The following is a 26,403-nucleotide window of genomic DNA, read 5'->3' as shown; positions in this document are numbered from 1 at the left end:
GATTAGCTATTTCTAGAAGAAATAAAATAATTAAGGTGTTTTTAATTTTACATTGTAGTTATAGAGGACAATTATAATGTATTAAGGCATATTTGTCATATTAGCCAGGGATCCCTTTAAGAGCACCCTCTCGGAGAGGGAGGGTTCAGAGTCTTGCTCAGGGAAACACGTCGTTACGTCGCTGTCCTGCCCTGGAATCCTAGGGCTGTCACAATTATTACATAATCGTTTAATCGTGATTATTTGACATAATCGCGATTATTTTTCATAATCATCATAATCGTTTCCATGTTGAACATTTTTCATATATTTTTTTTTAAAGTAAAAAATAGTGGAAATAGCCGATCTACAAGCTCACAACGCGTCGCATCTATCGATGTTCTTTTCTAAGTGTAAAGTTGTCAAATGTGTCCTTCATGTCTTTGTATATTTAGGTTATGTGTCAGATCTACCATGTGCAACTTCAAAGCCTAAAAGCCAAAAAGAAATGTAATTGTCAACGTCAAAAACACAATTAAATCGTTAATTGCAATTATTTGAGTGACAATTAATCGTCATGTAAAATGTCATAATCGTGACAGCCCTATACCTGGGACAACCAGGGCTCTGGATTCCCAGCTATTAAACACTCAGCTATGGGCACCCTATCATACAGTGCAGGCATTGACATTAAGGCTTGCCCAGCTGCCCCCGGCAGGTAAATAAAACTTTGGGGCAGGTGCAGTTTTCTTTCAGGTTGCAAGTGCTCATTTGAGAGCGGACACAACCATCTATAAACTGAACGTGTCTTCTGGTCTGTGGAATGTAACAAGTGTGAAACCATAGACATATTCAATCATAGCTATGTAGGTATTTGGATATGGAGGGATTAAGAAATGACATTTTTTATTGCACAGCCCCAGAAAGTAAAGAAATTGAACGGTAATTCAAATTTTACCTATCATTTTATAATGAACAATTTACTTTTTTGGGCAGGTGCCTCTGAGACCTTGGTGTCAACCCCTGCAAGTATATGACGGATATATCTCTGTGGTCTGTAAAATTGACTATGTAAAACAAAAACAAAAAACACAAAATTGTTCGAATGGTTTCCTCTAATGGTGTGTGTGTGTGTGTGTGTGTGTGTGTGTGTGTGTGTGTGTGTGTGTGTGTGTCGGTGTGTGTGTGTGTGTGTGTGTGTGTGTCGGTGTCTCCTCTTGTTGAAGATCGTAGTCCAATCAGGGACCAGCATCTCTGACAACGTCATCATTAACATGCAATGAGGGACCAGTGGTGATGCCATTGGTCATAATATATCCGTTTTCTTTGGAAGCGGTGATGCCAGTGGTGAGAGCAACTCATGGCACGCTCCGCTGGTGCCCAAAACTTGTACTTGGGCACAAGGCGCAAGTTGGCACCTCAACAGAGTGCATTTCTATTTGGTACGGCATTCATAGGGACATACACACTAATAGCCGGGGAGCCACAGGCCCAAAAGCTCAAAGAATAGGATGTTACCTGTGATGTCATGACATACTTTTAATTTTTGTTTTTTCTATTAATTTGGTCATCAAGGTCCACAGAATGAGAGGCCTGCTCTGCCGGAAATCCTGCGAAAAAAAGTTATGGCCATTTGTATATTCACTCCATCGACTTCAATATAAAGGAAAGAAACACACCAAAAAAAATATGCTTTAAGTAGCATGTGAGGGGTCAAACTAGGGATTCTTGATGATTCTGAATCCATTGCAAGCATTTGTTTTGCATGAAAACATTCCTTGGGCTAGAAAACGGACCAAAATAACGGTGAAAAGTGATGACTCATCACTTTTCGCAGGTTTGAGAGGCTGAAATCTAGCCCAAGGAATGTTTTTCATGCAAAACAAATGCTTGCAATGGATTCAGAATCATGAAGAACCCTTAGTTTGACCCCTCACATGCTACTTTTTTTTGTGTGTTTTTTTCCAGTATAGTGAAGTCAATGGGAAACTTTTTTTCGCAGGATTTCCGGCAGAGCAGGCCTCTCATTCTGTGTACCTTATTGACCAAATTAATAGGACAAACAAAAATTTGGAGTATGTCATGACATCACAGGTCCTCTGTCATTTTGGCCCAGTGGCTCCCCGGCTATAAGCTGTTGGTGGTGCATACATTATAGTGCTCAGTGGGAATGTCCCCAACTCTACACTACTATGCAATCAATTCTATTTTTTTTACTTTTTTTGAGCGGTGGTCACACCGTCTCCTATACGTGGCCGTGTGTGTATACGTGCGTGCGTGTCTGTCTGTCTGTCTGTATGTAGCCTGCAATACCTTTTCTGACCACATATGTTAAGGGAGGGGCGCTGTTGTTCAGCATCAGGCCAGGCACACTCACACTCACATATACACACACACACGCAAGCACGCACACACACACACACGCAGCCTCCACCGCTCAGTTCACACAAGTGTGATTTTTACTTATATTCTTCACTACTTTTACTCCAACATACACTATTAATACTTTTACTGTACAATACTTTTACTCTAACATTAAACATGGAGTCTACACTATTAATTACCGTACTGTACAATACCTGTGTGGCCCTAATTATAATCGGGGCTTTGAGTTGGTCATGTGAAAGCCGTTAGTGAGTGTTGAGAAACAGGAGAAAACAAATCAAAATCATTGCACTCAAACACATGGATGGATGAAAGCCAAATAAAACTGACATTTCTGAACCAGTGTGAAGGGAACAACCCTCCCCTGTTTAAATCATTATGGTTCTCAAAGTGGAGTCCGGGACCCCTTGAGGGAGTTCCATGGGGTCCCAAAGCTAATTAGTAATTATAGGAACCAATTGGACCCTTATGGTTATGGTATGCAACTCAGAGTGTACAAATGTGTACACACCGAGTTAAATTGACTTTACAGGAGTCTCAAGAGACAGAAATGCCATTAATTGGGGGTCCGTAGCCTAAAATGCATTGTCAAACCAAACTGGGGGTCCTAGAAATTAAAATGGTTGAGAATCATCACTGCTAGAGCTGTACAAATCTTCTCTAATAGGGGGTCCCTGGCATATCTTTTAAAACGATGTCATAATAATAGGTGTCAAATTGGGGGTCTATCATGTTAGGCATTGGTTCTCAAAGTGGGGTCTGGGGACACCCAGGGGTCCTTGAGGGAGTTCCAGGGGGCCCCAAAGCAAAATGATAGCAGGGAACCAAATGGACCCTTACAGGTCTGTAACTATTGAGTGTAGCCTACAAATAGAACCAAATGGACCCTTACAGGACTGTAGAGTGTAGCCTACAAATAGAACCAAATGGACCCTTACAGGTCTGTAACTCTGAGAGTGTAAGCTACAAATGGAACCAAATGGACCCTTACAGGTCTGTAATCTGTAACTCTAGCTACAAATGGACCCTTATTACACTCTCTGAGTTAAAAGAACATTGATTACAATATAAATTGGGGTCTCAAGAAGATAAAAATACCATGGTATAGCCTAAAATGCACCGTCAAACTGGGGGTCTTATGGGGGGTCCCAGGCATATCTTTTCAAACGGTGTCAAATAACAGTAGGTGTCAAATTGGGGGTCCTTGAGTACTATCAAATGGGGGTCCGCAGCCTAAAATGCACTGTCAAACTTGGGGGTCCTTGACATTAAAATGGTTGAGAATCATCACTGCTATATAATCTTCTCTTATATGGGGGGTCCCTGGCATATCTTTTCAAACAGGGGTCCACGGTCTAATAAGTGTCAATTTGGGGGTCCTTGAGTAAGCTTAATACACTGTCAAACAGGGGGTCCTTGAAATTAAAATGGTTGAGAATCATCACTGCTAGAGCCGTATTCTCTTATATGGGGGGGTCCCTCCTTGTCATGTCTTTTCAAACGGGGGTCCGCAGGCTGATAGGTGTCAGTGTGGGTGGGGGGTCCGTGACATGAAGCCATATGATAAGACAGGTAGTTAGCATGTTGTGCTAACCTGCTAGCGGCCTCCCGGTCACTCTCTCGAAGCCGTTGAGTCTCTCCGGACCCCTGGTTCCCTCTGCGTCCGACATCCGTGCGCCTGCTCCCGGCCTGGGCCTGCTCAGTGGCCCCGGGGGTCCCCGATGGGCCGATCAGTGATCAATAATAATAATAATCAGTAATAATCATGCGTTGAGTTCCAGACAGTCTGATCAAACACATCCTCCCGAGTCTGAGCCAGTCGACCAATCACAGCGCGTGTTATTGGGACGCGTAAACTGGCGAGAGAGAGACGAGAGAGAGGAGTCCTGAAACACGACGACCGTCATGGATCCATTTTCACCTGCTGTGGAGCACTTTAGTTAATTTGCCACCTACGTCTACACAAACGTTTAGTTTTCAAAAACAAAGTGCTTAATGAAGGCTCACAAATCTCCTAAATTGGTACGCTTAAGTAGAATTACCCGTGTCTTCAGTATTGTTTGATAAACGCCATTTTAATCCGATCGACGGCCGTTTTGTTGGCTTTCAACTACGTGACCCTATCGGTTGCGAGGTGTACTGCACTCTGATACATTACAAACTTTTTTTTAAGAAAATGGCCGCCGATCTGATTAAAATGCCTTTTATTAAACAATACGGAAGATACGGGGAAGATACGGGGGACTGTTTCTTTGGTTAGCAAGTAGCACTAGCAAGCAACAGGCTAGCCACTAGCCAGTCACACATAACAACCATGATAACAACACTATGTCATGTGTTGGTCGGTGAACCAATCGCTGAAGACTGCCTCTTTTTGGCAACGCCCATCCCTGCAAACGCTCTGGGGTAGCCTGGGATTAACCTCGCCTACCAGGCTGTGTTCGTTCACAACAGGCCGTTTGGTTTCCGCCTAAAGCGCGGAAACCACTAGAAGAAGCGCTTTGATTTGGTTCCCACCGTTTGTTTCCCCAATCCCTATTAAAATGCTCGAGTAGCCTAGTGTGGTCTTGCCGGTCGCTAAAAGTTGGACTAAAACATGCATATACCAAACTAATTTTTCAAAAGCGAAACTACTCCGCATCAAGGAGTTTATTAGGTAGGCCATAAAATTATGTCCTTGAGCGCAGGGGAATTATTTTGGGTTAAAACTGTTTCCGGTGGATATTTCCGGCCAAATTGTAGTCCTTGAGTACTACAACATGACGTTTTGTGGTTTCCGCTCCAGACCGGTTACAAACCCGAAAAGTGAAGTGATCCCAGACTAGCCTGGGATCGCTTCCAATTTCGGGCTTTTGATCCGGTCGGGAGCGGATGATGTCCCACGTCATTTTGTATTCAAAACGGACTACAATTTGACCGGAACTACCGACCGGAATCAGTTTTAACCTGGTTTTGCGCATGCGCTAACTTGGATAAAACTGAATCCGGTCGGTAGTTCCGGCCAAAGTGTAGTCCGTTTTGAATACAAAATGACGTAAGATATCATCCGGTCTAGACCGGATCAGACGACCTGTTTAGTAAACGAATACCAGGCTTTCTCTCAGGAAAGCCTGGTGAGGCGAGGTTACTCTGGGGGGAACTGAGTTCAGACTGAATAATGAAGTGAAACGAAATGTCAATTCAGGCTGAGTGTCAGGCTAGGGTAATTCTGCTCAAGCGTACCATATTGTGAGATCCCTAAGCCTTGAATAAGTACTTTAGTTTTGAAATGTGAAGGTTTGTGTGGAAGTACCTGACAAATTGGCAAAACGGCTTAATAGCAGGTCGAACCTCACCCATGACGGAAGGTACGACCGTCTTGGTGCGTTTCCAAATAAAAAAGCGGCTAGCGTTTAGAAGGAGTCCTCACCTCTGTGAAGTTGGCGCCCCATATGTTGAAGACATACATAAAAAATGGTGTCATTCTTTAGTGCTGGATTTGTGCTGAATTGTGCTGTAAATGTTATAATTTGTGCTGGTATCATTTTTTTCTTCTTTTTTTGATATTTTAAAGTTATAGGTTTGCTGAGCCTAACAATTTTTTGGCTCCAAATCGGGGAAAAAAGGGTCTGTAGCAACTCATAATGTAATTACGGCTCATAATGTAATAAGGGCTCATAATGTAATAAGAAAAATGTAATAAAAACTCATAATGTAATAATCAGCTCTTAATGTAATAAAAAAATTAGCGCATAACGTAATAATGGATTTTTCAATAATGTAATAATGTAATAATGTGTTACATTAAACGTTTTCATTTAATACAATTGTAATACTTGAATTTGTAAGAACAACATTATACAAAAATTGTTAAAAAAAAGTTTTTATATATTTTAATTGTGATATTTGCTTAATACTTATGTACCAGAAAATTATTGTTAGATTACTGCAACACAGAGTGAAGAATATATCCCACAATGCGCAAGTGTAGACAGCTCAGACATAGGGTCGTTTCACACTCTAATAAGGAACCTAACTAATTTCGGTTCGGGAGGGCTCCCCGACCCGAAATGATTTAGGTTCGGGGGGAGTTCATCCATACTTTCTTAACGGCTAGTGCCGAAGTCGCTTGTAAATATTGGAGGTCCGTGGCATGACAACGTTTGTGGCCGATGAATGAGCATTGCAGGGCGGATACATATTTGACTTGCCCTCGCGCTGCAGGCTGAATGATTGGAGGTCCAGTGAGTAGCAGCTCCAGTAGGCAGCAGCACCAGCGGGGTCTCTTCTCTCTCTCTCTCTCACTCACACTCACAAACGCTCGATCGAGCTCTGTCAAAAACATTTAATTTACAAGCTCACATTATAGACGTGCCGCCGGCGCCTCCCTTGCTGCATGCATGTCATCACACACAACTCGTCGTGGAAAACCTATCAACACGGAACACTAGCAATTAGCAAAGTTGTGTTTAAGCACTTCTTTTGTCTTTAAAACAGTCGGCGACGCGTTAGCGATACACGCAGCAAAGCTGTGTGTGTGTGTGTGTGTGTGTGTGTGTGTGTGTCTCGCGCGCGCGCCTCCAGCGAGAACCTGACAATGTATCCGCTCTGCGACGATCAATACACGGCCAGACAAGCATTGGAAGTCGGCGTGCCTCCCTCCCAAACGACCGCTGTTTCATTGGCTTCACAGCCGAGCATATGAACTTGGAGCCGGGATGAATGAATGAGAAGACACGGCTGAGTACCGAAATTAAGTCGGGAGGTCACAACATTTATCCAGCACCGTGGAGCCGAATTTAGTCGGTTGACGCCCCCCCAAACCGGGAGATGCGAACCATATTTGGGGTCGCCTAGTGCCGAACCGAAATTAGTTAGGCTCCTTATAACGGTATGAATCGACCCATAGTGTAAGTGAATTAATTTCCGAAAACATTATGACTTTTCAAGACAGCAAACTTAAAGGTTAGGAAATCCAAATGCTTGGAATAAACTAAAGCTATAGTGTACAGTATCATGCTTCTATGACACCCAGCTTGCAGTGGCACCCTAAAATACTTGGGCTACTGGGACCCACAATTATACTTACGTTAGCTTAAATATTAGAATAAATGACCTATAAACCTAAGAACACTAGGAGCAAAACAGCCTACAAGAGTAAGGTACAACTAAGCACACTCTTTAATTGTGCTTTAAATGTGATGTGTTTTGCTATTTGTGAGTGGTTGGATGACAAGCCTGATGTACTTGAAGTACTCCTCAACCCTGTCCAGGGTAGCCCACTATGGAACTGGCTTTCCTGACCAACCTGTTAATGTTGCTTCTTACTTGCATGTGCTCCTTGGTTAGCCATTTAAAGGCCACAAAAAACACCCTGACCATCCAATCCTACACATACTAAGGCCGGGTTTACACTGCAGTCACATAGAGCCAAATCAGATTTAATCATTTAGCCCGACCGTTCATACAGCATTTGCAAGTAATCAGATCGAATCTGTCAATCAGATCTGTGCATTCAGACAACGTCAACTCAAACCACCCTGTGCCCAATGCCTCGCAACACGAGGCGTTGTTAACTTATAGATTTGCTTTTTTCACAATAATTTTCTGTGGAATGGAGTCAAACAAATTGGGGGGTCGCTAGGTCAAATATGATTATTTGATAATTTGCCTGAAAAAGGTTGAGAACCACTTGTTGTAGACCTACACTTAACACTTGAAATTTAGGAGGTGAGGCAACACATTTTCAGTTCTCGGTTCACAACCTTTTCAGGCCTTGACCCCCAAAATAATCACATTTCAACTGGGGATCCCCCATCATGCACAAGTACTTTGAATTGTAGGAGTTGGCATTACATTAGTTTGACTCAGTCTGCTTGCTTGCTTGCTTGCAAATCTACATGCTTGTGAGCTATTTTCACATTGCTGCCTCTAATAATTGACAATTTGGCTAATGTTTGACCAGAGGTACTAAAAAGTCCTTAATTTGTCAGTTTAGACATACCACAACTATACTGTATGTCTGTTTACTAAGTTGAGTGACAAAACAATGTTAAGATAAAGTTTAACATGTTAGGACCCCCAAAATCAATTTGAGGACCCCCTAGAGGGGTCCCTACCACAGGTTGAGAACCACTGCCATAGATCAGGGGTTCTCAACCTTTTCAGGCCGTGACCCCCCAAATAATCATATTTTAACTGGGGACCCACCCCACCCTGAAGAGCACTAGGAGTTGAGGCATTATATTTTGTATAAAATGGTTCTAAGATCAGCTATTTTCACAATTTCTGCCTCTAATGTTTGGCAATTTGGCCAATGTTTAATTTGTCATTTTAGAGGAATTACAAAGTCCTAAAAAAACTTTAGAAATGTGCAGATACCCTCTATACACTTAAACTTTATGTTGGTTTGTTTACTGTTGAGTGAGAAAACAATGTTGCATATTTGGGGACCCCCCAAAATAATGTGGGGACCCCCCTGGGGGTCCCGGCCCACAGGTTGAGAACCACTGCCAAAGATAACATTGTAAAACATCTAAAAGCTTACAATGCCTCGCTTTGCTAGGTGTTGTGAGCTTGTAGATCTGCTATTTTCACAATATCTGCCTTTTTCCTGTGTATTATTTGATGATTTGGCGAATGTTTGACCAGTTTGCATGGCATCATTTAAGATTGCTTAAATGAAGCAAAAGTCATGAGTTGGGCCATGGAGGGGAGAGGCCACATTTCAACTGCACTCTACCTGCAGCCAGTGGGGACGGCCCCCTATTCCGAAACACCGCTATTCCGACGGACCCCTATTCCGAAACAGGGCTATAAACACCGCTATTCCAACGGCTATAAACACCGCTATTCCGACGACCCCCCCCCACGCCCTCATTGCTCATTACTTAAAACACCCATCACCCATTCACCCTCTAAATGATTTGACTCCTATTCCGAAACACGGCTATAAACACCGCCGAGTTCTGATTTTAGATAATTTCAGATACCTAAAAAATAAAACAACGCCAGAAAAGATTTACTGGCGTTGCGCTCGCCAGGGGTGCGGCGTGTGGGTCCACACGCGGTACCTCGACGTGGACGCCGAAAATCCACGTATCACTATATTAAAAGCGCCAGGTGAACACGCGCACGCCGCTGAGGAGGATCTGGTCGCCACCACGGCTGTAAAAGAGCAGATGCTCAACTTGGTGGCGGCCGATCCTACTCAACCCGTCAAGCGGGTGTATGATCAAGTGGTTGCCCAAGCACCACGGGGTCAACACCTCCCCACTTGGGACAATGTAAAAACCCGCCTGGAGAGACGCCGGGCCAGCCACATGCCTCCCATCCCCCGCACAGCCCAAGAGGTCGACGTGCAGGGGGAATGGGCTGCTACCTGGGGAGGGGACCAGTTCCTCTCAAAAAATAACAGGCAGCACGGCTACCTCGTCTTCACAACGGACGACAATTTAGACAAACTGTCTCATTGTGACCAGGTGAGAACCCTCTCCCATAAAACGCCCTGTTAGTGAAATGCTAAAATATGTTGTATTATCAATGCCTGATCTGTGCTGTGGCCGAATATTTTAATAAGTGTTTTCCGTAATGATACAGGTCTAGTATATATCAGTATGAATAAAATGGATTTTGACATTTGTTTTAGATATACATGGACGCCACATTCCGGACGTGCCCAAGGCCCTATTACCAGTACGCCACAATACACGGGCTGTATCTGGATAGGGTGGTGCTTTTGGTGCACATTTTAATGTCTGGAAAAACGGAGGCCATGTATCGGTCTGTCCTCAGACATGTGAGCAGGCGTGTAGAGCGGGTCACAGACCGACGGTAAGTGTGTGTGTGTGTGTGTGTGTGTGTGTGTGTGTCAGTGTGTGTGTGTGTGTGTGTGTGTGTGTGTGTGTGTGTGTGTGTGTGTGTGTGTGGCTGTGGCATCCATCATTACTCTAACTCTAATATAGCCACGACTCACCAGGAATGAGGATGAGAGGAGCAGAGGACGATGTTTAATGCCTTTATAGCCTACATGGTCTTGTCTTGGTGTTCTGTTTATATTCCTTATGCCCGTGTTGTTAACGAGTCCATTACGCACCGTACGCACAGACGACAGAGAGACAAGTTAAAAGGGCCGTCCTTTGAAAGACATTTCCTCTCTGCACAGAAGCGCATTTCAAAACAAGAGTCTTTATTTAATTTTTTTCATCTATACAATCGATCATTCAACATGTTTATTTTGAAATTGTCCTGGAAATGGAAGTAGCCAAAAAAAAAAAAAAAGCAGCCCGGCCGGTTTTTATGAAAGTGGGCGGGCGTGTGTGTGTGTGTGTGTGTGTGTGTGTGTGTGTGTGTGTGTGTGTGTGTGTGTGTGTGTGTGTGTGTGTGTGTGTGTGTGTGTGTCGACACTCAGTAGGCCTTCTTGTAGGCCTTCTTGCCAATGCACCTGCCTTTTTCATATTTTATGCAAAGTAGAATAATATATTTTCCTTCTTTTTTAACACCTGTTTGTCCATGCGTCCGTCCATCCATACCCCCATTCACGTGCAAGATGGAGCCCTGTTAGGCTGCAATCAGACTGGAACGCACAAGTTGAGTGAGAGTTGTGTGGGGGAGGCGGGGGGCAGAGACAGCACAATGCATTGCGGATGGAAGTCGAGTGCTTTGAAGTCTAGTGCGAGTCGTGAGCAAGTTGGACGCAACCACACAACACCACACGACTCGCACTCGACTTCAAACCACTCGACTCCCATCCGGAATGCATTGCGCTGTGCCTGCCCCCCGCCTCCCCCACACGACACGCACTCGTTTTTGTGCCTTTAGGTCTGTAGCCGGCCTTAGAGTTCTCTCTGATTACGAGATGGCCCTAATGAACGCCCTGAGGGAGGAGCTGCCGGGGACAAGGATAACGGGCTGTTTTTTCCACCTGTGCCAGTCTCTGTGGCGCAAAGTGCAGGACCTGGGCTTGGCAGGTCAGTGTTGTTAACTGACCACAACAAAGAGTCATTTTGTGTAATGTAGAGGTGTTATTGTACATGGTTATATGTGAGTAAAATGAGTATAATGAGTCATTTTAAATAGGGCCTATATGGCACATTCCTATACTTGTGAAAGAGGTATAAGCCTAAGCTCCTTACAGATAAATTCATATATAAATTCACTCATGGGTTAGAAGCTTTTTCTTTGTTATTATTATTATTATTATTATTATTACCCCCCTAATTGTTACCCCTATCGTTGAATCGGTTCACGAAGCCGAGGTCCTAGGGCTGGTGTACACGACAAATTTCCAAACCCCACTGTGTGTTCCCTGGGGGCGTGAAAAATAAGGGGGTGGGCTCTACATGTCCTCTGGGACCCCATCTACGTATGGACACCACTTGTTCGCCCATCCGTCTTACGGATGCTTTTTTATTCCATTGTATTTGTTTTAGGGTCCTATCTTGCAGTTCAAGCCTATTTCCACAGGGTGGCAGGCTACTTTCCCAACCTACTGGAGGTGAACATGCAGGGGCGTCAATTGGGTATGGCAAGCTATGGCAGCTGCCATACCTTGGCTACCAGTGTTGGGTAACGCACGTTAGTAATATAACGCATATTACTAATATATTACCGAAATGCGGTAACGACTAATATAACGCCCTACTAAAAAAAACATCTGTAATATAATGCAGTAATGACAACTTATTTACAGCATTACTTTCCGCGTTACCGGCCAAAGTGAAGGTGCTTTTTTTATTTTCTTTGTATTTCCTATTTTTGTATCCATCCACAATGCGAAGCGTCCAACAGCAGCACCGCCAGCGCCAGAAAACTACAAAGCCCATTGACACCTGCGACCATTATTTCCTGTTGGCGCGCTGTGCGGTACTGCCGGTACATCAAACAACAAACAACAACATTAGCAGCAAGCAGCATCAAGTCAGAATGGAGTCGGAATCGGATGAAATATTGGTTGATGAGGAGATCCAGGTCCAGGAGAATGAGCCCGAGCCGGAGCCCGAGCCGGTTGGAGACCCAGGGTCAACGTTTTCAGGATGGGTGTATTCACATTATTTCGAGTTCATTAAACAAAAGGATGAGAAGAACATTGCAGTTAAGTGTAAACTCTGCGATGCGGGGCCAGGGAGGAAGACGAAGGTTCTCTCTACGTCGATAAAAAGCACAAGTAACCTAAAGAAACACCTGGAAACGGTTCACCCTCACACTAAACTAACTGAGAAAAGAAAGGCAGATGGCAGCGGCGGCGCACCGAATCTTAAGCAACAAAAACTCGATTTCTCTCTCCGGGTTGAACGGCTGGAAGTCAAAGAAGTGAGGAGGCTCGTAGCGGAGTATGTTGTTGAGGATATGAAGCCTCTGTCAACAGTAGAATCTCCAGCTTTTCGAAAGCTTGTCAGCAAAATCCCTGTCAAAACTGCTAAGGTAAGATGTCGTTTACAATTTCCTATTATAGCTATGATTTCTATAATAATTAATTAAATTCAATAATCAATACCTACCAGTGCATGCAGAGGCCAATACACAGCCTGCTATTGCCCTCGCCTAGGCGCCTATATAACGCTGATTCATTAAGCTATATGCCTATTTCAAAATCATATTATTAATACAATATTTTCTATACATTTTCAGCCTTTCGTCCCACCAGACAGAAAGACATTTGCCAAAGAGCTGGAGGCGGCATATGCTTTAATGGAGAAGGAATTAAAGAAAACACTGGATGAGCAGCTATATGTTTCAACAACAGCAGACATATGGAGTGCCAATAATAAGAGTTTCATGGGGGTGACCGTTCACTGGATCGACCCTCGTACATTGAAAAGAGAGAAGGCAGCGATAGCTTGTAAACGATTCCGAGGTCGTCACACCTATGACGCAATTACAACTGAGCTGGAGGACATTTTCTCTAAATATGGACTGAACATTAGTAAAGTGACTGCTTGTGTGACGGACAACGGCAGTAACTTTGTGAAGGCTTTCAAAGAGAATCAACAGCAGCAGCAAGCTGCAGCCGCTGCTGCTCCATCTTCAGACGAAGATGAGGAGCTCCTCGACGAGCACAACGATGAAGGCGAGGTAACCTTTACAGATCTCCATAGTATATTAACCGCAGCCATGGGTGATGATGCCCAACCTGGTCTATTTGCATTGCCTACCCACTATAGATGTGCAGCACATACACTTAATTTAATTGCCAACAATGAGGTTGATAAATGGCTGTCATCTAATTCAGAATCGAGGGCTGTGTATCGCAGTGCTACGGCCAAATGTTCCGCGTTGTGGTCAAGAACCAGCCGCTCCTCTACAGCATCAGAGTCCCTGGAGGAGCTCAGTACTCGGAAGCTGATTGTCCCCACAGTGACACGGTGGAACTCATTCCACGATGCATATTCACGGATCACAGCAATGCCTCTCGCTGACATCCAAGATCTCAGCAGAGAGCTTCAGATTAAATGTATGAACGACAGGGAATACCTGTTTCTCAAGGAATATTGTGCTGTTTTGAAGCCCTTCACAGTCGCACTTGACATTCTGCAGGGTGAGAACACTTGTTATTATGGGACGCTTCAGCCAACGCTAGAGATACTAATGGACAGAACCATGGCATTGAAAAATGGCCTATCGCAAATGACCGCCGGACTGCCCGAGGCAATAGTGGGTGCAATTCGAGTTCGATTTGGAGGGATTCTCGACTCCAAAGATGCGCTGCTGGCCGCTGTCTCTCTGCCCAAATTCAAATTGCGCTGGGTTAAAGAAGAGGCGAGAAGAGATCAGATTAAGCTGTTGCTCACTACGGAGTGTCGCAAACTTGAGCCTGCACCCAACACTAATCCGACGCCTGCTGTTGCTGCTGCTAGTGAGGAGGAGGATGACTTCTTTTCCTTTGAGGAAGGACCCGAGGGTGAGAGCGCCGCTATGTCTGTGGAAACCGAGGTAATTACTTATCTGAACAGCGCCACAACGATGGAACACCTGCACCAGTTTAATAGAATAAAACAAATTTCAATCCGTTACAACGCGCCAACAGCATCCAGTGCACCGGTAGAAAGGCTGTTCAGTCTTGGCAGTCTTATACTCACCCCAAAACGAAATCGTCTCGGTGACCGACGCTTCGAACAGCTTCTTCTGATGCGTTTTAACAGGTACTATACTGTTATGGATTAGGCTCCAGAGTCTATCAAGGAAGGCTGGAAGGCTATGCCTTACGTTGTTTCATTTATTTGTCATTTGTTAATTTAGTCTAGGACAGGTCTAGTAGCCTATATTTATTTTATTTTGAGTCTGCCTACATAATGTGAATAGGACATGGTCATTGTTGTTTCCCTAAAATCTGATCTGTGAACTGTCCTTATTGTGTCCTTGTTGGACTGAAATGAGCCATAGACAGTCACATAGTAGGCCTAATAATGGTTTGGTTTTCGTTTGTTCAGTTTTGCTCAGTTTGACAAATAAGGCCAGTGCTGGCCGTAGAGAGGCCTCCAATCCGAGCGAGCGCACGTGTATTTTAATTGTTGTGGGGGTCCGTGCCCTTCTTCAGTAGGTCTAATATTGTTTAATGTGTATATAGATTTTTTTGTTTGTTTTTATTTGTTTTATTTTATTAGGCTGTGTTTTAAGCTGCAATTGAGCCTAAATGGGACTATTTCGTTGGGTCTTACTCTTAAAGCCAATATGCATGCTCTTTGTGTGTCATTGTTAAAAATGTATGCATGCCTTGTTCTTGAGTGTAATTGCACTATTTCGTTGGCTTATAAAGCCAGTAACCTTTATTTCATTGTTGAAAACATGTCAAGGCCTTGTTCTCATGAACCTGCTAGCTTTTTTCGTTTATACCGTAGGCTAACAAGTGTTTTGTTTACAATGTGTTTGTTCATTCATTATAATGACCGATGTCTTACAGCTAATATGTAGCCCATGTGTTTGTATTTTCCACATGACTGAAATGGTCCACTTGAAGAAAGCACCTTAAACAGCAATTTAATTTGCATTATATGCTGCTGCTCGATCTTGTTCTGTGGACTTTAATAAAAAAGGCATAGAGGTTTGTATCTTGTTGTCAAACTTGTCATGTCATTATAGGCCACATTTAAGAAGGTATAGGTCTATTGTGTTTCATATGAAAAAACAGACAAAATATAAAATAAAATAATAAAAAATATAAAATATAATAATAAAATATCTAGATAATTATTTGTTCAATTTGAGCTTTTTTTTTTTTTTTTTTTTACCAAAAAGTAATAAGTAAAGTAATATTAATATATTACTCCTCCTCGGGGGGTAATATGTAACGAAAAATATTACTTTAAAATCAAGGTAATATGTAATCAGTCTATATTACTAAAAAAAGTAACGCTACCCAACACTGTTGGCTACAGGGGGGAAATAATTAAATGTACTTTTCATCGTGCCTGTTGCTAAGGTATGGCAACATGATTGGTGTCTTGCAAGACACCAGTCATGTTGCCATACCTTAGCCTTTCCTGAACTGACGCCGCTGTGAACATGTGTACACAGCCAGCATATTACTCAATGCCAAACTTTGCACACACACTCCTTGCCTGCCAATCCACAACCTCCACCCCTCCAGGGACCCCCAGGGCTTATCTCCCGATTAGGACACTTTCCAGCATAGTGACATGCAGAACAAACTGTCCATATAGTATGGTTTACATAAAAGTCAGTTGTCTTTCACACACACATCCCTGCTTCAAGCTGTCACAGCACGGCACCAACACTTCAAACTAGTTAAAAAACCCAATACAGCAGATCTACAAGCACCTCACAGATCTACAAGCACCTCGCACATGCCAGGGACAGAGTAGGTTGGCCTGCATAAGCCTTGCTGTCAACACACTATACTACACCACTCAGGCCACCAAGCCAGGTGTGGTCAATTAGTGCCTTCTTTTGATCAGTGGCTTCTGCTTGATGAGTGGCACCAGTCTGTCTTTGTTCCCTGGTCAGTCAAGTTCACTGGGAGAGAATGTTTCAGATCAGTGCAAGTGTATTTGTTTTCCATTTGGACTTACTGTGTTTTGTTGGTACAGTATGCGTGCGACTAACTAATATTTCTGATAATTCCAATTTGTTTGTTGTTTAATTAGCCGGATTGTGAATGCCCTGCATTTTTCTTTCATCTTTAGAACCACACGTGTGTAACAAAACAGAGTGGTGATCATTTGGTGTGGGTGAAGAGAAGAAAAACATTTCATTAAAGGAGTAGTTCACCCCCAAAGTGACTTTTTTTCTATTGAACTCAAGTCTCCATGGCGTGAGTAATACATTGAAAAAATAAGTCATTTTGGGGGTGAACTACTCCTTGAATGTCAGTTTTGTGGTGTTTTGACTGGACACCCTGAGGATATTGCCAGATAGACAGACAGACAGACAGACAGACAGACAGACAGACAGACAGAGAATTGTAGGCCTTGCATTTATTTGACTTGGTTCCAACAGATGGCGAAAATAGCTAATCTTCAAGCTCACAATGCCTCACTGTTTGGACAAAGAGTTGAGGCGTTACATTTTGTAAAACACGGCCTTGTGAAAATAGCAGATCTACATGCTCACAACACCTCACAACGCAGGGCGGCGTGAGCATGTAGATCTGATATTTTCACAATTTCTGCCCCTAATATTTAATTTATCATTTTAAAAGTATTAAAAAGTCCTTAAATTGTCTCTTTAGAAATGTGCAGATAGCCTCTGTATACTGTTGAGTGGAAAAACAATGTTTCACATTAAGCTAAACATTTGGGACCACCCAAGATCATTTGGAGACCCCTCTAGGGGTCCCATAGTTGAACCACTGACTTATAAGGGGAGTATGGAGACCCCTCTAGGGGTCCCATAGTTGAACCACTGACTTATAAGGGGAGTATATGAGGCTGGATCCGTCTGGAACACTGCACTAGGCTCTCGCCAGCTCTGTAGCTCTCCACACTTGAACAGTTGTGTCCTTAAATTCAATTATAATAATTAACCCCTGTATATACGGGCAATAGTTTTACATGACTTTGTGTACACAGCCAATAGTTTTACATGAACATGTTCAGGCTTTAGTACTGTACTGTCTCGTGTAGCCCAACAGAGCCCATCACAGCACAACACGGCCCACCAGAGCCCAATACAGCCTACCAGAGCCCAATAGACTCCAGCAAACCTAAGTCCAGCCCAGTCCTGCCCAATAGGAGTATAGACCAGGGAAGGGGGGTAGTTAGATGACTGCACCAGACTCCACCAGGCTGCTCCATGCTCCAGCCAGCTCTGTAGATCCTGTGTACACGGCACTCCTAACTCGAAAGGTCAAGGAAAAGGGTCGTTTTAGGCGTCAAAACAGGCCCTTTGTCCTTAAAATGAATAAAAAAAATCTAAAAAAATCTGTTTGTTTTACGCAGGAAACACTTTTCATATTTGAAGGATGCCTGATCCGATGGAATGGGTTTCGTGTCTCTCCGACAATTTTAACCCTTTATGATTGCGAAAAAGACACGAAATTTGCACGCCACCAACACGATTACACATTCTTTCGGATAAAAGACACTTATTCTGACTTACTTTTTGACGCTGAATCCAACAAACCCGGTCTCGTGTCTCTACGACACTTTGAACCCTTTACGATTGCGAAAAAGACACCGAAACCCGGATTTTTGTCCTTAAAATCAATAAAAAAATCTAAAAAAATCTGTTTGTTTTACGCAGGAAACACTTTTCATATTTGAAGGATGCCTGATCCGATGGAATGGGTTTCGTGTCTCTCCGACAATTTTAACCCTTTATGATTGCGAAAAAGACACGAAATTTGCACGCCACCAACACGATTACACATTCTTTCGGATAAAAGACACTTATTCTGACTTACTTTTTGACGCTGAATCCAACAAACCCGGTCTCGTGTCTCTACGACACTCCTAACTCGAAAGGTCAAGGAAAAAGCCACTGTGTACACGGGCAATAATTTTACATGACTTTGTGTACACGGCCAATAGTTTTACATGAACATGTCTAGGCTTTAGTACTGTACTGCCTCGTATAGCCCAACAGAGCCCAGCACAGAACAGCACAGCCCACCAGAGCCCAATACAGCCCCCCAGAGCCCAACAGAGTCCAGCAAACCTAAGTCCAGCCCAGTCCTGCCGAGTAGGAGTATAGACCGGGGAAAGGGGGTAGTTAGATGACTCCACCAGGCCATTACTGTCCAGATCTGGCTTGAATAGGCCAGACCAGGGTAGACAGGACTGCACCAGACTCCACCAGGCTGCTCCAGCCAGCTCTGTAGATCCTTGCACATGCGATTAACCACTGTGTACACGGGCAATAGTTTTAAGTTTTACATGAACCCTCAGAGGGACACTGTGGGCTTATCAAGTGGTCCATGGCCGGTTCTCAAAGTGAGGTCGGGGGGCCCACAGTGTCCCTCTGAGGGGACACGGCACAGACCGTGTACACGAAGGGCAGGAGCAAGTGTTCAAGTCCCATAGAATCTATGGGAAATGTACACAGGCATGTACAAAGTCACCAGTAGTTTTACATGAACCCTCAGAGGGACACTGTGGGCTTATCAAGTGGTCCATGGTCGGTTCTCAAAGTGAGGTCGGGGACCCTCAGAGGGACACTGTGGGCTTATCAAGTGGTCCATGGTCGGTTCTCAAAGTGAGGTCGGGGGACCCTCAGAGGGACACTGTGGGCTTATCAAGTGGTCCATGGTCAGTTCTCAAAGTGAGGTCGGGGGACCCTCAGAGGGACACTGTGGGCTTATCAAGTGGTCCATGGTCGGTTCTCAAAGTGAGGTCGAGGGACCCTCAGAGGGACACCGTGGGCTTATCAAGTGGTCCATGGTCGGTTCTCAAAGTGAGGTCGGGGGACCCTCAGAGGGACACTGGGCTTATCAAGTGGGAGCACAAAGTTGGTGAGGGGGGTACTAGCTATAGTAGGATGATCAGGCTTGTCGAGGCCAAAGGGTGTACTAGAGTCTTAATAGGCACCATTAGGTTGTTCTAGGCCGTTGTCTGCCCTTTAGCTGCTCACACAATTGAGACCAAACACTGTGTACAGGAGCCTTAGTTTGTGTGTACATGACCAATAGTTTTAAATGGATATTTCTAGTCCATCGCACACCGCTGCCTTGTGCACCCTTGGTTGGTTCGTCTTTGTTTGGGAAGGAGGGACTTTGAGGATGTACCTCACTTTGAGAACCGACCATGGACCACTTGATAAGCCCACAGTGTCCCTCTGAGGGTCCCCCGACCTCACTTTGAGAACCGACCATGGACCACTTGATAAGCCCACGGTGTCCCTCTGAGGGTCCCTCGACCTCACTTTGAGAACCGACCATGGACCACTTGATAAGCCCACAGTGTCCCTCTGAGGGTCCCCCGACCTCACTTTGAGAACCGACCATGGACCACTTGATAAGCCCACAGTGTCCCTCTGAGGGTCCCCCGACCTCACTTTGAGAACCGACCATGGACCACTTGATAAGCCCACAGTGTCCCTCTGAGGGTCCCCCGACCTCACTTTGAGAACCGACCATGGACCACTTGATAAGCCCACAGTGTCCTTCTGAGGGTCCCCCGACCTCACTTTGAGAACCGACCATGGACCACTTGATAAGCCCACAGTGTCCCTCTGAGGGTCCCCGACCTCACTTTGAGAACCGACCATGGACCACTTGATAAGCCCACAGTGTCCCTCTGAGGGTTCATGTAAAACTACTGGTGACTTTGTACACGCCTGTGTACATTTCCCATAGATTCTATGGGACTTGAACACTTGCTCCTGCCCTTCGTGTACACAATCTGTGCCGTGTCCCCTCAGAGGGACATTGTGGGCCCCCCGACCTCACTTTGAGAACCGGCCATGGACCACTTGATAAGCCCACAGTGTCCCTCTGAGGGTCCCCCGACCTCACTTTGAGAACCGACCATGGACCACTTGATAAGCCCACAGTGTCCCTCTGAGGGTTCATGTAAAACTACTGGTGACTTTGTACACACCTGTGTACATTTCCCATAGATTCTATGGGACTTGAACACTTGCTCCTGCCCTTCGTGTACACGGTCTGTGCCGTGTCCCCTCAGAGGGACACTGTGGGCCCCCGACCTCACTTTGAGAACCGGCCATGGACCACTTGATAAGCCCACAGTGTCCCTCTGAGGGTTCATGTAAAACTTAAAACTATTGCCTGTGTACACAGTGGTTAATCACATGTGCAAGGATCTACAGAGCTGGCTGGAGCATGGAGCAGCCTGGTGGAGTCTGGTGCAGTCCTGTCTACCCTGGTCTGGCCTATTCAAGCCAGATCTGGACAGTAATGGCCTGGTGGAGTCATCTAACTACCCCCTTTCCCCGGTCTATACTCCTACTCGGCAGGACTGGGCTGGACTTAGGTTTGCTGGACTCTATTGGGCTCTGGTAGGCTGTATTGGGCTCTGGTGGGCCGTGTTGTGCTGTGATGGGCTCTGTTGGGCTACACGAGACAGTACAGTACTAAAGCCTGAACATGTTCATGTAAAACTATTGGCTGTGTACACAAAGTCATGTAAAACTATTGCCCGTATATACAGGGGTTAATTATTATAATTGAATTTAAGGACACAACTGTTCAAGTGTGGAGAGCTACAGAGCTGGCGAGAGCCTAGTGCAGTGTTCCAGACGGATCCAGCCTCATATACTCCCCTTATAAGTCAGTGGTTCAACTATGGGACCCCTAGAGGGGTCTCCATACTCCCCTTATAAGTCAGTGGTTCAACTATGGGACCCCTAGAGGGGTCTCCAAATGATCTTGGGTGGTCCCAAATGTTTAGCTTAATGTGAAACATTGTTTTTCCACTCAACAGTGTACAGAGGCTATCTGCACATTTCTAAAGAGACAATTTAAGGACTTTTTAATACTTTTAAAATGATAAATTAAATATTAGGGGCAGAAATTGTGAAAATATCAGATCTACATGCTCACGCCGCCCTGCGTTGTGAGGTGTTGTGAGCATGTAGATCTGCTATTTTCACAAGGCCGTGTTTTACAAAATGTAACGCCTCAACTCTTTGTCCAAACAGTGAGGCATTGTGAGCTTGAAGATTAGCTATTTTCGCCATCTGTTGGAACCAAGTCAAATAAATGCAAGGCCTACAATTCTCTGTCTGTCTGTCTGTCTGTCTGTCTATCTATCTGGCAATATCCTCAGGGTGTCCAGTCAAAACACCACAAAACTGACATTCAAGGAGTAGTTCACCCCCAAAATGACTTATTTTTTTCAATGTATTACTCACGCCATGGAGACTTGAGTTCAATAGAAAAAAAGTCACTTTGGGGGTGAACTACTCCTTTAATGAAATGTGTTTCTTCTCTTCACCCACACCAAATGATCACCACTCTGTTTTGTTACACACGTGTGGTTCTAAATGTGACAGGTGGGACATTAGGACCTGGGAGCCTAGAGCAGGCAGGGACTAGAGCGGAGCCTTCCATATAGGAGAGCTCTCGTGAGAGCAGCTGTACTAGCGTTTGTTCTCGTGCGTCGAGGCTGTCTGAATGTGAGGAGCGCGGTGCGCTGGTGTTCAGCATCCTTGTGTGTATTCTCCCAACTTAAACGGTATGTTACCAAAGGCATTGACACTTTAGATTTGGTATCTTCTGTATCTTCTGTTGGTTTTATGAGTCACATTACAAGTACTTACTTATGTTACTGCACTTCTAGACTCCTGGTGTTGCTGTGCTGGGACTTGGGCTGTGATTTATGTGGGAGCCAGAAATCACCAATGTACATGCACATGCATTAGAGTCTTGAGGTAGGCTTAATTACACTTTATCAAACAAGGTTCATGTGTATACTGTATGAAGGTTATGGTGTCCACCAGTATGGTGGTTTATTTCATTTAAACTGCAGAACGTTTTTGGACTGTTTATATTAATATTATTTTCTGTACCATACTAGATGAGTGTCCTGGTCAGCTTGGTTCCTGGTCAGCTCGGTTCCTACCTGTTGGGCGCCCCAGTCCTTAGGGCCTAGGAGGTATGAAGTTGAGCTTGCCAGTATAATGTGTATATGTAATGGGATGTATATGCTGTTTATGGAAACTAATGAGTGCATTTGTTTATTGCAGGCTGTACTGGTGACACGGCTGTGTTCAGCAGGCAGCCATTGTTCTTTTCCTCCTCTTAGTTTTAGTTTTATAGTTGATGTTCAAGTGCCTCCATGATTTGTAATACAGCTTTTTATAAGAGTATCGAATTATTACACTACCTTTTTGATGACTGTATGCTACCCTTCCCTATTTTTATTAGTGTGCAGTATTTTAAGTGTTCAATTATATCTTTGGGGTGTGCGCTTTAAGTCGCAGTGATTTATCTTTGTTTGCAGTGATTTATTCTTATTGTACAGTGTTATTAAAACCCCAGTCTAATGATGGTAGTGCGACATGTTTGATAACCTTTGCTCACTGATGCTGTTTAAATAAAGTTGTAAAGATATGATTCACAAAAGCCTCTGTCAGTCTTCTTAGCCCTGTGTGGGGAGAATTAGTTGGTCATAACGATAACAGAGTAAATGCATAAGTTAGGCGGGTCTCCCACCCTGTAATTGGGAGTGGCGTTGTCACTTTAATATATTCCACAATACTATCAGTGTCCATCTGGTCACATTTGGCGTTAGTCGGCAGGAGACACAGAGGCTTTTTGTGTTTTATTATTTGGAGGCACTTAAGTTTGGTTAGGGAGGAAAAGAACAGTGGTTGTCCAGGAGGAGAGCAAGAGGACATCCACCGCCCTCTAGCTGCAGTACCATCTGGGTGCATTTTTGTGGACATTTCTGGGGGTGTTTAGCACCTTTTGCTCAGGGTATTGACATTTTGGCTGTGAAAAAAAAAGTAAAATGACTGAAACTGATCAACAAATCCAGGCTTTGACTGAACTTGTGAAACAGCTACAGGCAGAGAATAACCGTCTTAAAGACAGGGGTAATGAGACAGTGAATGTAGAGGCCCCTAGTCTATCTAGCCATGTAGCTGCTAACAATGTTGTACCACCTGAGCGGGTTTACGTATATGCACCAAGGGAGAGGAAATGCCCACGCTTTTCAGGAGCTATAGTGCAGGATGGTTTGACTGTAGAGGATTGGGTGGAGGAGGCGAGAAAATCACTGTCTGTGTGTCAAACATCAGCAGCTGAACAGGCAGCGTTCCTCTGTGACCTCTTAGATGGGGAAGCTAAAAGGGAAGTCAAATTTGGCTCTTCAGCAGATAGAGCCAACCCTGAGGCAATCTTCACTATATTACTTGATAATTTTGGTTGTGATCAAACTTATGTGACGCTACAGAGACAGTTCTTTCAACGCCGGCAACAAGACAATGAGTCTATTCGTGAATTTTCACATGCTTTATTACATTTGATGGAACTGCTTAAATGCAAAGACCCACGTGGTGTTGTACATCCAGAATTGGTCATTCGTGACACTTTTATTGAAAATGTACGTGATGCTAAATTACAGCGTGAATTGGCTCACCTGGTTCGGCAACACCCGAACCAGTCATTTACTGAAGTACGTAATGCAGCCATCAAATGGGAAAAGCGAGGGCCCCCTACTGGTACACAAAGGGCAAGAGCCTATTCTTTTGACTCCCATGCTTCTGGAGTTAGTCAAAGTGAGGTTGATAATAATGCCATTTCTGTCAGACCTAGTGATGAGTTGGGGGAATTAAAGGAGTGTTTACGTAAACAGCAGGCACAACTTGATGCTATTCTTAAACACCTGGGCCCCTCTTCCTCCGTCCCTAACTATACAAGTCCCCAGGACTTCCCCGATGGCAATAGGCCAAAGCCATACAAATTTCAGCCAGATGGTAAACCAATATGTATGCGGTGCAACAGAGCAGGTCATATTGCAAGGTTTTGCCGGGTTGACACTAGTGGGCTCCCGGGTGGGGAGGGGTTAAGGGGACTGGGCCAAAGGGCGGGGGCAAGGGTGAATGCGGTTGAGCAGCTGGAAAACTAGCGCCCTCTGTTGCTGGGAACCCGGCATCAGGAGGGGGAGTTTTGGGTTCAAAACAGGCTAGTTTAGCATCCAGGTTAATTGGACGTTGCCCAGTGGTTAAGGTCATCATGGAGGGGGTGGTGGTGCCGTCCTTGCTTGATACAGGGTCAATGGTAACTACTGTAACACAAGCCGCCTTTGAACAACACCTTAAGCCCCAAATTAACGAACAGCTCAAATCTTGTAACTGGCTTCACCTAACAGCTGCAAATGGATTGGACATCCCATATTTGGGATATGTGGAGTTAGATGTAGAAGTTCTGGGTACAGTCCTCCCACGGATGGGCATCCTGGTGGTAAAAGATCCCCCTGACCCAGTTTCCATGCAGCGAAAAACGGCTGTGCCTGGCCTGCTAGGAATGAACATTATCAACGGTTGCTATTCTGTACTCTTCCGGGAACATGGTAACAAACTATTTTCTTCTCCCCTAGTCCAACAAGCTGGGAAGGAATGGGTGCGTGCATTGTCAGAGTGCCAGCAAATGGAACGTGTCCTAAAGACTGGATGTGTGGGGGAGGCGGTGGCACTGCCAGGACCAGCAATCCGCATTCCAGCCGGCTCTCTAAAGTTCATCCAGGCCACGTGTAACCAAGGCCCCGGTCCGGCACTGGACAGTGTCATGTTAGAGCCCCTGCCCTATGGGAAAGGTCACCTCCCCATGAACCTGCTGATCTCCAGTGCCCTCCTCACTGTTTCCAGGGGGACCGTCAACATCCCCATTGTGAATGTTGGAGAGGAAGACCAGTGGCTGAAACCAAAAACGTTACTGGGGTCACTACATCTGGCCGACCTACATGCCCCCTCCCAGTCGATACAGGTGGAAGAGCAGTTGGAGGACCAGGACAGGCAGGTCGTGTTCATCCAGTCCATGGCAGCACAACCCCGTACCACGTCTCCCTCCTCCCCTCTCCCCTTCCCTGGGCTGCATGAGCTGAAGTGGCCTGACCTGCCCCCTGCTGATGTACAGGCAGCCAAGACATTGTTGACTAAGTATCGAGACTCCTTCAGCCTGTCTGACGGGGAGCTGGGCTGTACCAACTTGATCCACCACAACATTCCGGTGATGGACGAGGCCCCTGTACGCCAGCGGTACCGCCGCCTCCCCCCCTCTCAGTTCTCACTCGTCAAGGCCCATATACAAGACCTTCTACAACGAGACATCGTGAGGGTGAGCTGCAGCCCCTACTCTTCCCCCATCGTGGTGGTCCAGAAGAAGTGTGGGGACATAAGGCTGTGTGTCGATTACAGACAACTCAACGCCAAGACAAGAAAGGACGCCTACCCGCTGCCACGCATCGAGGAGTCGTTGGATGCCCTTACCGGTGCCAAATGGTTCTCGACCCTCGACTTGGCAAGCGGGTACAATCAAGTACCGATGGCAGAGAAAGACAAAGAGAAGACGGCTTTCTGTACCCCATTTGGCCTCTTCGAGTTCAATAGAATGCCATTTGGACTTTGCAACGCACCAGGCACCTTCCAACGCCTGATGGAGCGCATCTTCGGAGACCAGAGTTTCCAGTCACTGCTGCTATATTTGGATGATATCGTCATCTTCTCCACATCTTTCAGTCAACACCTGCAACGGTTGGAGATGGTCCTGAGTCGGCTCCAGCAGCACAACCTGAAACTGAAGATGTCTAAATGTCACTTCTTCCAGCGGGAGGTGAAGTACCTGGGCCATGTCATTTCCTCTGCCGGTGTGGCCACCGACCCGGAGAAGACCAGGGCGGTAGCAGAGTGGAAACACCCATCAACGGTCACCGAGCTTCGTTCCTTCTTGGGTTTCTGCTCCTACTATAGACGTTTTGTGGAAGGATTCGCCAAGCATGCTGCTCCGCTCCACCGGCTGGTGGGAGAGTTGGAAGAGGGTAAGAAGACACCCCGGTCAAGGGTCAGTGTTAAGTTGGAAGGACATTGGAGTGGACACTGCGAACAAGCATTCCAAACACTAAAGAACAAGCTGGTCACTGCCCCTGTCCTTGGCTACGCTGATTTTAAAAGGCCCTTCATCCTGGAAACGGATGCCAGCCACCA

At 45.1% G+C, this 26,403-nt stretch overlaps 1 protein-coding gene across 1 annotated transcript in view; it reads right to left on the bottom strand.

Moving 5' to 3' along the window:
• Nucleotides 1-4,164, bottom strand: part of klhdc10 (kelch domain containing 10) — a 25,377-nt gene extending 21,213 nt beyond the window's left edge. Inside the window, 1 exon segment of the mRNA XM_080754091.1 lies at nt 3,959-4,164. Within this exon segment, the coding sequence (XP_080610217.1) occupies nt 3,959-4,034 (76 nt within the window). The 5' untranslated portion in view covers nt 4,035-4,164.
• Nucleotides 4,165-26,403: the final 22,239 nt, after the last annotated feature.

Source organism: Nannobrachium achirus (assembly GCF_963921795.1).
Source record: "Nannobrachium achirus genome assembly, chromosome: 23".
Classification (NCBI taxonomy): domain Eukaryota; kingdom Metazoa; phylum Chordata; class Actinopteri; order Myctophiformes; family Myctophidae; genus Nannobrachium; species Nannobrachium achirus.
Note: the sequence above shows the minus strand (reverse complement) of the source record. Positions and strands in the feature narration are given on the sequence as shown.